This window comes from Rhinoderma darwinii, chromosome 9, assembly GCF_050947455.1.
Source record: "Rhinoderma darwinii isolate aRhiDar2 chromosome 9, aRhiDar2.hap1, whole genome shotgun sequence".
NCBI classification, from domain to species: domain Eukaryota; kingdom Metazoa; phylum Chordata; class Amphibia; order Anura; family Rhinodermatidae; genus Rhinoderma; species Rhinoderma darwinii.
In genome coordinates this window covers 80,168,720-80,186,815 of record NC_134695.1, presented here as the reverse complement: position 1 = coordinate 80,186,815, position 18,096 = coordinate 80,168,720, and the positions used below count along the sequence as shown (strand labels likewise).

The following is an 18,096-nucleotide window of genomic DNA, read 5'->3' as shown; positions in this document are numbered from 1 at the left end:
AAAGGGACAGAAAACCAGAGGGAAGAGACTGAGAATCCAAGAAGAAAGTGTAAGAGAGAACCGGTGAGGAAAGAGACAGAGAGAGCCCGAGTGGAAAGAGAGGACCTGAGGGAAGAGACAAAGAACACAAGAGAAAAGAGTAAGAGAACACCGGTGAGGAAAGAGGCAGAGAATCTAAGGAAAGAGACAGAAAACAGAGGAAAGAGACAGAGAACCTAAGGAAAGAGACATAGATAACCTGAGAGGAAAGAGACAGAATACAGAGGAAAGAGAGAACCTGAGAGGAAAAAGAGAACCTGAGAGGAAAGAGACCGAGAACCTGGGAGGAAAGAGACAGAATACAGAGGAAAGAGACCTAGAACCTGAGAGGAAAGAGACAGAGAAACTGAGAGGAAAGAGACAGAAAACACAGAGGAAAGAGACAGAGAACCTAAGGAAAGAGACAGAGATAACCTGAGAGGAAAGAGACAGAAAACACAGAGGAAAGAGACAGAGGAGAGATAAAGACGGTTAGAATCAGGAGGCCACAAGAGACTGGAGGTGAGGAAAGAGCAAGAATCACCATGGGATAAAAGAAAAAACTTCTTGGGCAAGTTATAGGAGAGCTGGCCAGATGTAGTCTAGATGTCCGTGTGGTTGTGTTGGATCTTGGTTATGATTGGTCCCAGTACACTGTAATTATTTAGCGCTATAGTCTGTACAGGCACTGGTCTATACTCCCTAAAATCTCGCTTTCGTTGTCACCTGTTTGATGTCGGCCAGGCTTGTGGTATATTTCACAGTAAGAATCCAGCGATCAGATCTCGTTATACCACTGTAATCCTGACCTGTCCTCACAAAGAGATGCTGGGGTAGTCGCCCTGCCCTCCCAATATATACACTAAACGTAGTCAGGGAACGTGATGTGAACATAGACTAAGGCATACGTCACACATAGGCCATTATAATATTCATTTAACATACAGTACAGTGCAAAAACTTGAGGCAGTTGTGGAAAAATGCTGCAAAGTAAGAATGCTTCCAAAATAGAAGTAACACAAAGTGAATGAACGGAAGAGAAATCTAAATCAATGTTTGGTGTGACCACCCTTTGCCTCTAAACATCATCAATTCTTCTAGATACACTTGCGTAAAGTAATGGATTTTGTAGGCTTATAGTCAGGTGTATGATTAACCAGTTATACCAAACCTGATCATCATTTTGATATGTAGGTTGAAACAGTCATTAACTAACAGAAATATCTGCTTAGGAGGCTTAAAACTGGGTGAGGAACATTCAAACTCTGCTACAAAGATGAGGTTTTGGAAGACAGTTTAATGTCACAGGTCCACCATGGCAAGACGGAGCACAGCAACAAGGCACAAGGTAGTTATGTTGAATCAGCAAGGTCTCTCCCTAAAGCAGACTTGGGATTTAAGATGTGCTGTTCAAGTTCTTGTGAAAAAGTGCAAAGAAACGGACCGTAGACGCAGTGGTCGGCTAAGGAAGCTTATTGCAGCAGATCAAAGACATATCATGTTTCCCTTCAAAATCGGAAGATGTCCAGCAGTGCCATCAGCTCAGAACTGGTAGAAACCAGTGGGACCCATCTACTGTTTGTAGAAGTCTGGCCAGAAGTGGCCTTCATGGAAGAATTGCGGCCAAAAAGCCATACAGTGTATTCTACGTGGAAACATGGCCAAGCGACTCAACTATGCCCGAAAACATAGGAACTGCAGAAAAATGATAGCAGGTGCTCTGGACTGAGCAGTCAAAATGTGAATATTTGGCTATGACAAAAGGCAGTTTGTTCACCGAAGGGCTGGTGAGAAGTACAATAATGCGTGTCAGCAGTGAAGTATGGTGGAGGGTTCTTGCAAGTTTGGGACTGCATTTCATCAAATGGGATTTGATCAGGATCAGAATGGTGTCCTCAATGCTGAGAAATATAGGCAGATACTTTTTCATCTTGCAATACCATCAGGAAGGCGTCTGAGTGGCTCCAAATTTATTCTGCAGCAGGAGGACCCCAAACATACAGCCAATGTCATTAAGTATGGTCTTCAGCGTAAAGAAGGAGCCCTGGAAGTGATGATATGGCCCCCACAATGCCCTGACCAACATCATGGAGTCTGTCTGGAATTGCATGAAGAGACAGGAGGATTTGAGGAAGCGACATCCATAGAAGTTCTGAGATTAGTTCTCCAAGATGTTTGGAACAACCTCCCGGCTGAGTTCCTTCAAAAACTGTGTGCAAGTGTACCTAGAAGAAATGATGCTGTTTTGAAAGCAAAGGGTGGTCACACCAAATTTTTATTTAGATTTCTCTAATGTTCATTCACTTCACATTTTGTTAATTGATAAAAAAAAAACAACTATTAACACTTCTATTTTTGATAGCATCCTTACTTTGCAGCGTTTTTCTACAACTGCCTAAAACTTTTGCACAGTACTGTACATGTGATGTCTGTGCTTACCGCTTCCCAGCCCTGTCCTCTTCATTCTCAGTTCTGCGTCTTTGTGACTGCTCCAGCCACATTCAAAATGATCACCTGTTTTGCTATATAAGCTCCTGCTCTGGAGCACATCGCTTGAGCAATTTGGTTTTTAGATTTTATAGTTATCCTGCTGTTGTATTTGCTGAAACCCTGTGTACCGACCCTATGCCTGTTGTTGGCCATCCATGCCTGCCATGATCTATTGCTACGTCTATCGTGTTGAACCTCTTCCGCCTGCCGAGACCTATTGCTACGGTAACCATGTTGAACCTCTGTCGGCTGCGACCTATGGTTACGTTTACCACTCTGACTTCTCCAATGTCAGCCGTAACCTAGGGAGACTACTCCGGGGGTAGCGACCTGGGGTTCCCCTGCAGCAAATCCACATCCGTGTACAGGGATTAAAAGGGTTTAAGACCGGGGGTTCCCTTAGACACCCCCCCCCCCCACAGTAGTCCCAAGTCAAATCCCTTGGTGACAAGGAGTGTTCACACTGCCCCCTGCTGACATAATTACTGCCCTATCCTAGAGCTGAAGTTACAGTTTACTTTGGCCATGGTCCCCTGTTGACGTGACCCTGCCAGAAGTCTCAGACCTGGCTCAGGAAGTTTCCAGGCAACGAGTTCACCACGATCCGCTATACCAGCTATTACAGAACATCTGGTCTTGTCTGAATGCTCTCAGAAGATGACGATACCTGTCAGTTTGTCTACTGTTGGAATTTGGTTCACTGTACCAGTATTTCTGGCTCTGCAGGAAATTCTCTCTTCCCATCCCTGGTTTCTCGCTATAAGATACCACTATTTCAATTGGACAGGCCACTTTCTATCTCTTTGGTGGATGGGAAGTTAATATCTGAGGTTGTCCACCAATTCAGTGAACCTATTGTCATGCAAGTAGGAGCACTCCACCGTGAGACGATTTAGTTTTATGTGCTCAAACGTTCTAGCAGTCCTTTACTCCGGAGTCTACCCTGGCTTCAAAAACATTTTCCTTATTGATTGGACTACAGCTTAGATCACCCGTTGGGGTGTCTCCTGTCATTCACAATGTCTGCCAGCCATTAATCCTTTAACGCCTCGAGTTATGAAACCTTTTTAGAGGGGTTACCAAAACCTTATGCCAGCTACGAAGATGTATTTTGCAAACGTCGAGCAGAGACCCTCATAGATCATATGACTGTACTATTGAATTTATACCCAATTCTACTCGTCCTCGGGGAAGGGTATACCCCGTGTCTGTTCCTAGGAAAAAAACTGAGTCTTAATACATTAAAGGGGTTTTCCAACCACTAAAAATTGATGGCCTATCCTCAGGATAGGCCATCAATAGCTGATGGGTTGGGGTCCAAATTTCGGGACCCCCGCCAATCAGCTGCTTTGAAGGGGCCGCAGCTTGTACGAATGCTGCTTCCACTTCTTTTCTTCTTGCTCACTGTGAATAGTCAACACACATTTAGCTGCGATTCACAGGTATTGCAGCCTTTTCTCCCATTGAAGTGAATGGGAGAAAAGGCCGCAATACCTGTGAGTCGCCGCTAAGTGTGTGTCGACGATTCACAGTGAGCAAGAAGAAATGAAAGGGAAGCAGCATTCGTACAAGCGCTGTGGCCCCTTCAAAGCAGCTGATCGGCGGGGGTCCCGAAAGTTGGACCCTGGCCCATCAGCTATTGATGGCCTATCCTGAGGATAGACCATACATTTTTAGTGGCTGGAAAACCCCTTTGAGAAATCTGGAGAAGGGTTTCATCCACAAATCTTCACCAACTAGAGCTTAGTTTTTCGTTGTTGAGAAAAAAAGACGGGACTCGAAGGCCTTGTATTGATTATCGCGGCCTAAATGAAGTCACGGTAAAAAAAAATATCCACTGCCATTGATTTTAGAACTCTTTGACCTTTTTACAAGGAGCTAAATTTTTTACTAAGTAAGACTTACAGGGTGCATACAACCCGATTTCGTATTCATGAGGATGATGAGTAGAAAACCCCATTCAACACAATAAATGGTCATTTTGAGTATCTGGTTACGGCCTTTGGCCTTAGTAATGCTCCTGCGGTCTTGCAAGAATTTGTTAATATCTTTCATGACCCTTTTATACAGCTGTGTTGTTGTTTATCTGGATGATATACCTGTTTTTCCCAGATCTTTATACCTTTCGCAAGCAAGTACGTCTGGTTCTGACACCTAAGAGAGAATCCCCTCTATGCCAAGCTTGAAAAATGCCTCTTCGAGAGGTCCAGACTGCCTTTGCTAGGATACATATTCTTTGATCAGGGAATCCAAATGGATTCTGTTAAGTTGCGGCCACGTCCTCAGGGACTCAAAGCTGTTCAACGTTTTCTGGGATTTGCCAACTACTAACGACAGTTCATACCACATTTCTCTTCCTTAGTAGCACCAATCTCTGTCCTCACCAAAAACAGGGTCAATGCAAAAAAGTGGACACTGGAAGCTGAATCAGCATTTCTTAAACTCACAAAGACCGGATCCAAGTAAACCATTTATCTTAGAATTGGATGCTTTGTCTGTAGGAGTAGGCACAATTCCTTATCCCAGAAAACAGATAATGGGAATACTTTGCCCTGCGGATTCTTCTCCAAGGCCTTATCTTTTGCCCCCCAAAAATAAATTATAGAATTGGTGACTGCAAACTGTTGGCTCTAGGGGAGTGGAGACATTTACTGCAAGGAGCACATCATCCCATCACCATTTATACGGCCCATAAGAACTTGTATTTGCAGTTGGCACATCGTCCAAATCCAACCTAAATCGTCGATCCTAGTCGTATTTTGTCTGTGGCACCTGCAGAAGCTATCAACGTTCCTTCTGGAAAGAATTTTGTTCCCCTCAGTCTATGAAGGCAAGTTCTCTATTAGGGTAATTTGTCCAAGTTCTCCGAACATCCAGGAGTCAGGAAAACATTTGATCTTGCAAACAAAAAGTAAGGCAGCACTGTGAATGAAACTGTAGTTATACTCCCAAATTGGGTGCTCAGCTTCCAAGGGTTGAGTCCAATCCAATTCAATATGGAAACGAGAAAAGGAAGCGGAACTCCAGAAAGATCCCAAAAAATGGTTTTAAATTTTATTCACCCATGGTACATGAAAAATGCAACATTTCAACCCCGCAATGGAGTTATTCTCAAGCTTGAGAATGACTGCATAGTGGGGTTGAAACGTTGAATTTTTCATGTACCATGGGTGAATAAAGCCTAGAATTATTATTTTTTTGGAACTTTCTGGACTTTGTTCTCTCATTTGATCTTGTATCCCGTTATTACTGGTGGCCCTATATGTCCTGGGACATTAACCCTTTCCCGACATCCGCTGTGTCTATATATATATACGGTGGTTGTCGGGTAGGGTAGTATAGAGCGGGCTCGATCCATAGAACGAGCGTGTTGGCTGTATGTGACAGCCGACAATTCAGTGTAATGAGCGGGATCCCGCTCATTTAACCCCTTAGATTCCGCGGTCAATAGCGACCGCTGCTTCTAAGCGGTTAGAAACGTGGGGGAGGCCCGCTCTAACATTCCATCGGTGCTGATGGTTAGCATGGCAGCCCGGGGGTCTGCCATCTTTGTACTCCTATTAAGCTCTGGCAGGGTTTAATAGGAGAATTAAGCCAGTCTCCTGATATACTGCAATACATTAGTATTGCAGTATATCGTGCAAGCGATCCAAGAATCGCTGGTTCAAGTCCTCTAGGGGGACTAATGAAAAAAAGTTTAACACGGTTATGGTAATCTTATGCAACTGCAGTAAAGTATTCACAAATTGCATAAATATGAATTTGCTATTATAGAAAATGCTTGTTTTAGAAGCAGGAGTTCGCAAATATAACTTCACAGGGAATGCAGGAACACAAATGTCCTGCCATTGCCCTATGAATCTATCAGCAGAGTGCAGGCTGTCGTTTTGTGGTGGTCCTTATTCAGTCTGAGAAGACATTATAAAACATCCAGTGTCCGCTGACGGCTGCAGGGGATATGAATCCTGGTTTTATTATCAGATGCTCCATCCTGTAAATCTATTGAGCAGCTGCTTTTAAAGCCATTCACAACCACCAACCCATTCCCAAATAACAGCTGAATCTGCAAGAAATGGCCAAGAACAGACGGTGACCCTTTTCGGGGTTTCAGTGTTTTTATCTCTTAACCATAAAATATTTAAAAGAACAACAACATTGTATTATGAAATCCAGTGTTTATCTGCTAATAAAAGTAGGAAGCCTACAAATAAACACACGAACAGACACTCCCCAGGCAAAAGTAACTGGAAGTCACCAATATAATATGGTTACAAGCTGGCGGTACGGTGCAGGTTTCTAAACATGGATAACCAATCAGAGGCCAGCACTAAAAAAAATTCAGCTTTTCACATGACCTATGGGCAAATGATTCAATGGTCGTCATCACCCATTACAACCAGAAAGCAACTCTTAGCAAAGTTTAGAAAATTCGAAGGACAGATTCAGGAGGTGAAAAAAATCGGATGCAGATATAAAGGTAAATCTGGCACGTTGCTCACAGATTTTTTTATGCGGATTTACATTTACGTGCCACATATCTGCACTTGGATTAGGCTCATTTAATAGGGCTAATCCGCATGTGTAAATCCAGAGTTTTCCGCATCAATAAATGATATGTCACCTGTTGACGCGGATTTCAAATGTGTCTGAAAATTCCTTTGCTGTTTGGAGAGCCATGCAGATTTCTGATTGGAAACAATGGGAGGATGACTTCACACGGATTTCCAAGAATTGACTTCTAAAACCCAAAACTTCCCAATACATATAATACATGGAGTCGTTCTAACTGGCTGAAAATACATTGTGAATTATTTGACTGAAGAGATCTGTCTCTAGGAAAGCTGGGTGCCAATGAACAGAGCCATTACAGCTTCCAGAGTAGTTGTCATCACTCAGCTTTCCTAGACGCCTGAAGGGCCTATCTGCCTAGATATGCAGCAATATGAGAACAGGGTGTGACAAAAGAGATTTACCCTTCAGGAATTTGGAAAAGTTAAAACATTGGACCAAATGTAACAAATAATCATTATAAACCATTGTATCCCATTACACCATATTAACTGGATAGTGGTGTGTGCCTGGCCCCCAGAATAGGAAGAGATGTGGCGGGGCACGCCCAGTTACTCTCCATACCATATAAGTTATGGCATTTCACTGGGATATGCTATTAATAATTGGCGGTGGTCTGACTGGTGGGACCCCAGTGATCACTAGAACAAGGAGCAGCGGCACTAGAAAAGTGGCTCCCTTGGGCTTCAGTCGTTTTGTCAGAATGTAGTTGATCTTCCCCAATATGGTGCACCAGGAGATGGAGGTTACAATCTGGCACTTCAATTGCTCCAGGTTATCCACGCTCCTTATTCACCTTCTCTTTTAAAAGTATTGTTGAATAAATTCAGGGCACACGCCATATTAAGTGGCATTCATTGTAGATTCCCATTGGAGGTCACAGGTATCGGTCCGACCTAAAGCACGACAAGCGGCGATCCAGTCCTAACAGAACAGTACACGACATATAACACTTATAACTTTGTTGCAACAAACGTTAAAATATAACAGTAATCTCGAATGCCTGGAGGGGGGTTAGAAAGTCAATGAGTGTTGAATCACAGTGTAAATCCTTTACTTATCTTGTACTAGTCCTGTATTTTACTCCAATCACACCCAGAGCTGCAGTCACAATTCTTCATATTTCCTGTCACCAGAGAGCAGTGCATTGTGATGTAGCTCAGGATCATTAAAGCAAAGGATCTACAAACTTACAGCGCATTACAAGTACACTTAACCCGCGAAATCCTGTTCAGAAGTGGAATAAAAATAAGCAGAATAAGGAGCGCGCAAAACCTGATAGTAGCCGTGATGGTTTTATGCTTCACTGATGAGTCAGCCCCAACATAGAACCACACAGTGATGTCACCTGAACCACACAGTGATGTCACCTGAACCACGCAGTGATGTCACCTGAACCACACAGTGATGTCACCTGAACCACACAGTGATGTCACCTGAACCACACAGTGATGTCACCTCTAAACTTCGGTGAAATTCATTCCCGTAATGAAGAAGTTGGGGAAAATCACCAGACTGCAACGTTTTGGGTAATTTTTAGCGATACATATGCCTATTTTATAACTTGTCATTTTGTTTTGTTCCCTAGAAAAAAATATGCTCCATTTTTTATGTGCAAGAACTTGTTTTCAATTTGCTTGAGACCTTCATTATGACCTCCATTATGACACGTTTCTATATTTTGCCCCTGGTTCTTTACTATTGCTGCTTTTGGATACACAGTTTGTCCTATGGACCAGCATAGGATGTATCTTAGGAAGTACCATTTAATTCCGCTGTGTGTCCAGAGGCAGCAATGATGGACAACCCCTTAAAGCCTCAGGCACCAGTTAGGTGTCATGGGATATTCAGTGTTACATTTGGGCTCTGCATTTGGTCAGACCATCATCGGCCTCGGTCTGCCGGTCTCTTTGTTTTCGTTTTTTTAGCTTTGTCGTAACTCCGGTATTTGAGCACGCACCCACAGGCGGACACCCCAGCGACTGTCTTGGGCAAGTCCGTCCCTTTCATCCACTTCTTCCTTTCTTTATCGTATATTTGTACAGTCCTTGAGAAGGCCGTGTTCTCCCAGCTGTATCCGCCCAGGATATAAATCTTATTGTCTAGAACAGCCACCCCAGATTCACTGTTAGGCTGAAGTAATGGAGCGACCTGTGTCCACTGATCACACTGGGGGCTGTAGCACTCCACGGCCAGGATATCAAATCGTTCCATGGACTCCAGGTTGTCATCGCTCCCTCCTACAGCATATATACTGTCATCAAGAGTACACATACTGTGCCAGCCTCGGGCAATGGTCATGGGCCTCCTCTCCTCCCAGGCGTCAGCTCGAGGGTCATAGCACAGCAGGTTTTTCCGATAGGGTCCGATCTGATAATCGTGTCCTCCAGAGATATAGACATAGTCTTTGTGCACGGACCCAGCATGTCCATAAGTGAATCTGAAACACAGAAGCAGCATCATAATATCTAAAAATCCCAGGATCCTGCCTTTCAATCCTCTCCAGGTGCCTTACTTTTCCAGTTGTTTTCTATTGGCTACTAAAGTCTAGAGTATTTTGTCTCCCCTGGACACATTATGAGTAACTTTATAAATACTTTTTAATTATCTTAGAAATGTATAAATTAAACACGTTACTACATTGCTCTGTTAAGGTATGTTCACACGCTTAGCAAAAAAGTCCGAAAATACGGAGCTGTTTTTCCCATTGAAATCAATGGGCAGATGTTTGGAGATGTTCTGCTTCTGATTTTCCGGCCGTTACTGCTTGAAAACGGCCGAAAATAAGCCGTGTGAACATACCCTAAGTGTCAGTCAAAAAACAGACAGGCTCTGCTACATCTGCTAACAGCATCAATATGGCATTCTGACTGCCAACCACCTCAAACTGGCAGTGCTACTTCTGATAAAGGCCTCAAGGTGGCGCAGTGATTCTCAATCCAAATCTTAGACTGACTGTGCTACTTCTCACCACTGTGCCCGTCAGTCCACAATCTCAGATTGCCTTGTATTGTGATGGTAATATCCTCAGAATAATTTTTTACCACCGCCTGATTTGTAATTAGCTGCTTTATGGCCGCTGTCATAGTCTGAACCCAGAGATACACCAATAGACATGAAAGAATAAAGGGACTGTGTATTATGTAGGATTCAGTTTATCTTTAGAACTTTTCAGATAAGAATGGGGCACGATATAAGGCACCCTCGATCTTTAACCCATGATCATTCTTGTGGCTGTTCAGGGTGTAGAAAGGCTAAAGATGCCTCCTCACTGCTGATCCCAGGAGTATGATAAATGAGCCAGCGTAAACACTTTATATTACATGTCTCTTGCATCATAAAAGTGCTGGGTATGAAACAACTGGCACTTCACATGTGGAAAGGGGGTTTCCTGTTTTATATAAATAAAGCTAAAAGGGGTATTCCCAGAATGGACATTTATCACCGATCCCCGAACCCCCGGGAGGAGGAGTTTGAATGGAGCGACGGTCGATCATGCGTCGAACATTCTATGCAATGTCTATGAGAATGACGGAAACAGCCGAGCGCTTGCAGTGAGGAGAAACGGGGGTTCGGGTCCTTTGGAGAGGTGATTGACTATTCTAAGAATACCCATTTACAGTCTATGTAAACCTTTTTTTCATATGTATTTTTCTAGTGTGTTTTGGCATCCTAAGCACTTTTCTAATACACATCTATAAAAAATGATATCATTTTAGTGCTGCAGCTGCAAATCTTTTGATCGATAGTAGAATTATATTGTGTCAGAGACACACGGGAGCCCCTGTCTGCGGAGCCGTCTGTCCAGCTAACTGACGGATTTGGCTTACAGCGGCATTTTGCAGCTTCTATGTATAGCAGATACAAAGCTGCAGCAATAAAACCAATTACAGTTTTCAATGAATGTATATTAGAAAAACTTTTCGGATGACAAAACACATACAAAAATGGCTTCAAAAGGTTTAGATAGCCTTTAATCCCTTTAAAATGAAAAGTTCTGCAACTTCCTAATAAACTGTGTTTAAATTCCTCTAAATTTTCAACATATCTTCCTGCTGTCAGTGAATGGAAACATTATTGTTTACATTAAGAGGCTGACAACCTGCCCTGACCTAGTTACAATGGGTTTTCTACAATGTGTCAATGTAAATAATCCTCTGTGAGCTAAATAATCTGGACTTCAGACTGATACATTTTACCTGCACTGATACATTGTAGTAAACGGTCAGGACTGGAGAGTGATTTCTGCTGCTGATCTGTTTAGTTTATGATTGCCTAGACTGGATACACTGTAACAAACTCCCAGCTGTGAGCAGTATTAGGTCAAGACGGGTTTTCGTCCTCGGATTATAAACAAGAATGTTTAAATTAACTGGCAGCAATATCTTAAAAATGGCAGGGAATTGAAACGCAATGGAGGAATTATATAAAAACTAGTGCAAAGGAAAGGTGAAGTGGTTGCCGATGGCAACCAATCAGATTCCACCTCATTTTTCAGAGGCCTTTTGGAAAATGAAAGCTGCAACCTGATTGGTAGCCATTGGCGACTACTCCACTTTTCCTTTGCACCAGTTTTGATATGTCTTTTGGGAAGTTGCAGAATTTGTAGCAAGTATACTGCAGACGTATGATATTGTAATCCTATACAGAGGGATAAATGTGCCATTGACTTCCATTGTAAAAACATAGAAATTAAAACTTAAAAAAAAAAAGGAAAATATCAGCTGCATGTGGATGAGATTTGTTAAAATCTCACCCACTTGCCTGCTACTGTATTCCTGCGCGTTTTCCAACCGCAAATCTGGAAGGAAAACAGCGGCCATTATTGGTGGTCACCCAGCACACGTGTCAGAAATGAACATAAAATAAAGTAAGAATTGCCCCCATGCTGTATTAACCGGAGGCCTAAGTGGATCCTAAACACAGGAAAAATATAATGGAAACACTTACACATCTTTTTTTTTTTGTATTTGCTCCCTTTAGCTTAAAAAAAGATGCACAATACGAATGTAATGCACAATGTGCACGAGGCCTGATCTTAAAGAGGCTGTCACCACATTATATATCTTCTACATAGTATGATCGGCGCTGTAATGTAGAGAACAGCAGTGTTTTTTATTTAGAAAAACGATCATTTTTGACGGAGTTATGACCTATTTTAGATTTATGCTAATAAGTTTCTTAATGAACAACTGGGCGTGTATTATGTGCGTACATCGGGGCGTGTATTATGTGTGTACATCGGGGCGTGTATTATGTGTGTACATCGGGGCGTGTATTATGTGTGTACATCGGGGCGTGTATTATGTGTGTACATCGGGGCGTGTATTATGTGTGTACATCTGGGCGTGTATTATGTGCGTACATCGGGGCGTGTTTTATGTGTGTACATCGGGGCGTGTATTATGTGTGTACATCGGGGCGTGTATTATGTGTGTACATCGGGGCGTGTATTATGTGCGTACATCGGGGCGTGTATTATGTGTGTACATCGGGGCGTGTATTATGTGTGTACATCGGGGCGTGTATTATGTGCGCACATCGGGGCGTTTTTACTACTTTTACTAGCTGGGCGTTGTGTATAGAAGTATCATCCACTTCTCTTCACAACGTCCAGCTTCTGGCAGATCACGCTGTGACGTCACTCACAGGTCCTGCATCGTGTCAGACGAGCGAGGACACATCGGCACCAGAGGCTACAGTTGATTCTGCAGTCGATGTAGCTACTTACCTGCTAACGCCGATGCTGCTGCAGAATCATCTGTAGCCTCTGGTGCCGATGTACGCACATAATACACGCCCCGATGTACGCACACAATACACGCCCCGATGTACACACATAATACACGCCCCGATGTACACACATAATACACGCCCCGATGTACACACATAATACACGCCCCGATGTACGCACATAATACACGCCCCGATGTACGCACATAATACACGCCCACTTGGACTTTTACTTTTAAACACGCCCACTTGGACTTTTGCAAACCTCATTTGCATAAATACAAAAATGGTCATAACTTGGCCAAAAATGCTCGTTTTTTAAAAATAAAAACGTTACTGTAATCTACATTGCAGCGCCGATCACAGGCAATAGCAGATAGGGGTGCAAAATCTGGTGACAGAGCCTCTTTAAGCTTTGCTTACATTTCTGTATTTCACTGAGACCAGGCGCCACCAAACTCTGAAAGAAATCAACGTCAGATTCACCTTGGCAGTTCAGATACGTAGGTCCAAGTATCGAGCTGAGGGCAGTAGACTTCCACCAAAGACAGGGCACCATTTTCATTCCTCCCGCCAACTGCGACAAGTTTATCAGTCACAGCCGCTAAATAAAAATCCACACGATGCTGATTCATGGAGGCCACCTGCGAACAGCAGATATAATATTCAGGTAAAGCAGCTCAGATAAAGGCGCAGTCCAGACTTATGTAGATAAAGCTTAACCAATGTAAAATGAAAAGCTCTGCAATTCCTCACCATTATCAAAACCTCTGCTTGCGGTCAGTGATTTAAATACCTTATTTATATCCAGAGGCTAAAGAACTGTATAGACCTAATCATTCTCACAGCTGAGGGTTTGTTACCATTCCAAATAATAGAAACCCACAACTATCACAAAGCTACTTGGGGCTTTACCAACCTGCGTAATAACTGCCTTGTAAAATAAACCTTTATTGAATATAAAAGAAAAAAAATTCCACTACTTGCACTGGGTGATGCGTATTGTGAGCAGCAGAGCATGGCGCAGCTCTGCTACATCGACACGATTTGTTTTTTGCAAGGCCGTCTCACCTGGATCCACTGACTCCAGCGGGGATCGTACCTGTAGAGCAGATTGGACGCAGCATCCCCACCATTGTCCCTTGAGAAGCTTCCTCCGGCCACAAAGATAAAGTTTCCTAGAGAAGTGACACAGTGGTGACTCCTCCGTGCGGGGAGCTGCGTCTCCGACGTCCACTGCTCCTTCTGAATGTTCAAACTGTAAACGTCATCGCTCAACTCCAGGCATTGTCCAGAAACCTCTCCGCCCACGAAGAGAAGGTGCTCTGCCCCTGTACGTATAGTGCTACGGATGTTCTGAAGCAGAGGCTGAACCGCCATGTTACTGTGGTAAAAGATGGCTTCATCCACCAGACTCTCACAGTTCGACTCTTTCGGGAGAAGAGAACATACGGCCGGCTTGACCTGATGCAATAGGTCGCTCTTTGAGATCAGCTGGAACCGGATGTTTTGCAGAACCTGATAAGCCTGGCTCTCCCGCTGCGGACAGTGAGTCAACCATTGTAGCGCGGATTGCAGGAGGTCGTGCTCGCTGACGTGCTGCACTTTACTGCTCATCAGATACAGGCAGAGTTTCTGCAGAGGAATATTCTGCAGGAAAGTGTTGGTGAAGCACAGGGTGCTGTAGCTGTGCAGGATGAATGAGTCAATGAAACTGCCCAGACGTTCCAGGCTGAAGATAGAGGCCAATTCCTGAAGGTACAGATAATTCTCCTCGTTGACCTCATTCTCCAGATACTCACAGCAGAAGTCCACCACTTTCCAGATCTGTAGAAGGTGGGCGGTTTCCAGGACGTAATCAATATTTCCACCGTCCAGCGCCAGGTCACCGGTGTACAGGAAGTCGATAACGGCCTTGAGGCCTATGAACGAAGCACCAACCAGCTCCACCTCCTTCTGGTGCGCCTCTTTCATGCCGATGGTGAACATAGAGTTGAAGTAGTCACTGCAGGCCGACAGGAAGTTCCTATGAGCTGACACTCTCTGATCATCGGCCACCAGTATAACATCACAGAAATGCCCCTTCTGCCTCTGCTCGTTGAGTCCCTGAACAACAAGGCAAGAGAGTTCGGTCCATCGATACAACTGAGGGAGCAAAGGAAGCGTTACTATCTATAGGAGGTGACAATCCCAGCATTTATGTATATTAAAGAAGTTTTCCCACTATAGTAAGTGATGGCATGTAGCTGGGAGGATGTATCAAAATGCCCGGACTTCCACCCATTCTTAGAATACTAGTTAAGCACTGCAACCTTTTTATTCTAAGTAGTTCCCTCCTAGCACTGAGCTCCTTGTCCACCATCTACTAACCTCGCTAAACCTAATGTCTTAATGTCAGTGTGTGGCACTACCATCACTCCTGGGCAGCACGCCCGCTGTCTCTATCACTACCATCACTCCTGGGCAGCACGCCCGCTGTCTCTATCACTACCATCACTCCTGGGCAGCACGCCCGCTGTCTCTATCACTACCATCACTCCTGGGCAGCATGCCCGCTGTCTATCACTACCATCACTCCTGGGCAGCACGCCCGCTGTCTATCACTACCATCACTCCTGGGCAGCATGCCCGCTGTCTATCACTACCATCACTCCTGGGCAGCATGCCCGCTGTCTATCACTACCATCACTCCTGGGCAGCATGCCCGCTGTCTATCACTACCATCACTCCTGGGCAGCATGCCCGCTGTCTTGGGGTTATGTTTAATCTTTCCTTTACTCCTCACATACAATCACTTTCACGCTCCTGTCACCTTCACCTCAAAAAAATCTCCAGAATCCGCCATTTTCTTACTGTGGAAACAGCCAAATCTCTCATTGTCGCTCTGATTCTCTCGTCTTGTCTCTTGTAACTCATTACTAATCGTCTTCTCCTCACTGAACTCTCCCCTCTCCAATCTATCCTGAATATAGCAGCCAGGCTCATCTATCTGACCAACCACTACACCACTGCCTCTACCCTGTACCAGTCACTACGCTGCACCACTACAACATTACATCAATGTCGTTCCCCTGTGCCAGTTACTATACCACTACAGTGTAGCATGCCCGCTGGTGTAGTGACTACACCAATGCCTCTACCGGGTACCAGTCACTATACCAATACCTCCACCATGTGCCAAATGGTAGAATTTGAGAAGTCAGCAGCACAACCAAATCTATTTCAAACCTCTACTCTGTGCCCGTCACTACACCGCTACACCACCACCTCTACCCTGTGCCAGTCACTACACCAATACCTCTACCTGGTACCAGTCACTGCACCATTACACCAATGCCTCTACACTGTGCCAGTCACTACACCTCTACCCTGTGCCAGTCACTGCACCACTACACTAATGCCTCTACCCTGTGCCAGTCACTACACTGAACCACTACACCAAAGCCTCTACCCTGTGCCAGTCACCACACCACTACACCAATGCCTCTACCCTGTGCCAGTCACTACACCACTTCATCAATGCCTCTACCCTATGCCAGTCACTACACCAATGCCTCTACCCTGTGCCAGTCACCACACAGGACCACTACACCAATGCCTCTACCCTGTGCCAGTCACTACACAGGACCACTACACCAATGCCTCTACCCTGTGCTAGTCACTACACTGGACCGCTACACCAATGCTTTTACCCTGTGCCAGTCACTACACAGGACCACTACACCAATGCCTCTACCCTGTGCTAGTCACTACACTGGACCGCTACACCAATGCCTCTACCCTGTGCTAGTCACTACACTGGACCGCTACACCAATGCTTTTACCCTGTGCTAGTCACTACACTGGACCGCTACACCAATGCCTCTACCCTGTGCCAGTCACCACACAGGACCACTACACCAATGCCTCTACACTGTGCCAGTCACTACACAGGACCACTACACCAATGCCTCTACCCTGTGCTAGTCACTACACTGGACCGCTACACCAATGCCTCTACCCTGTGCCAGTCACTACACAGGACCACTACACCAATGCCTCTACCCTGTGCCAGTCACTACACAGGACCACTACACCAATGCCTCTACCCTGTGCCAGTCACTACACAGGACCACTACACCAATGCCTCTACCCTGTGCCAGTCACTACACTGGGTGCCATCCGCTTTAGAATACATATTACACTTATTGATCTCACCCACGACGCTCTCCCCAGTGCTGCACCTCCTTACATCTCCTCAATCATCTCTGTCTATTACCCGACCCGTGCTCTATGTTCTGCCAATGATCTAAGATTAACATCCTCCATAATCCGAACCTCCCACTCCCGTCTCTAAAACTTTTCTCGTGCTGCACCGTCCTCTGGAATGCGCTACCCCAGACAATCAGAATAATTCCCAACATCCACAGTTATAAAAGTACCTCGAAAACAAATCTTTTTAGACCGGCCTATAACATTCCCTAATCTGATTCCTTTCCTTTAACCCTCCATCAGAACCTGACCCCTACATTCAGCAGTACCCCCCACATACCTTGCACCCTAATGCACATTATATCTGTCATACACAGATACTGGCTGATGACCTGCTGTATAATTATCCGTACCTTTGAAGACTCGCTGATCTTGTGTGGCCGAGAAACTCTGGTTTGCTTTGAGCCTTCCATTTCTACTTAGATGGTTTCCTTTAAGGAGAATAAGGCAAAGTCAGTAGAGTCTCCAGGTAATATAAGGAGTTCAGTTATAAAAGTAAAAAAATACAAAAAAAACCTGTTCTTTATGAAATTTACAACAAATGCTGAGCAGGGAGGATAGCAACATACTGTATCTGAGTCACTGTACAGAGGTCCTCTTTAACTGTCCCCATTGGGGCTCACAATCTAAATTCCCTATTGGTATGTTTTCGGGGTATAAAAAGCCAGAATGAGCAATAAACAGTAACAAACGAGTTCTGTATCATCTTGTAGTGACTGAGCTTAATTTCACTGCATTATTACCACGGTGGATTACAGAATGAAAACAACACATTTTTACTGATCCCCTGAGTTACATCCTGTATTATACTCCAGAGCTGCACTCACTATTCTGCTGGTGGGGTCACTGTGTACATACATTACATTACTTATCCTGTACTGATCCTGAGTTACACCCTGTATTATACTCCAGAGCTGCACTCACTATTCTGCTGGTGGAGTCACTGTGTACATACATTACATTACTTATCCTGTACTGATCCTGAGTTATATTCTGTATTATACTCCAGAGCTGCACTCACTATTCTGCTGGTGG

The 18,096-nt window shown here is 44.4% G+C and overlaps 1 protein-coding gene across 2 annotated transcripts; it reads right to left on the bottom strand.

The window, feature by feature from the left end:
- Positions 1–6,588: 6,588 nt before the first annotated feature.
- KLHL36 (kelch like family member 36) lies at positions 6,589–17,494 on the bottom strand. Of its 2 annotated transcripts, XR_012850621.1 has the most exons (5): positions 17,415–17,494; positions 13,882–14,955; positions 13,297–13,454; positions 8,492–9,517; positions 6,589–8,447 (listed from the first exon to the last, which is right to left on the bottom strand). XR_012850621.1 is itself a non-coding variant. In XM_075838281.1 (4 exons), exons 1-4 carry the CDS (start codon positions 17,472–17,474, stop codon positions 8,962–8,964), a joined length of 1,848 nt encoding a protein of 615 aa, XP_075694396.1. In that variant the 5' UTR covers positions 17,475–17,494; the 3' UTR covers positions 6,589–8,961. The 2 variants fall into 2 exon arrangements, 1 of the variants encoding a protein (XP_075694396.1); XM_075838281.1 differs by having other exon boundaries at positions 6,589–9,517.
- Positions 17,495–18,096: the final 602 nt, after the last annotated feature.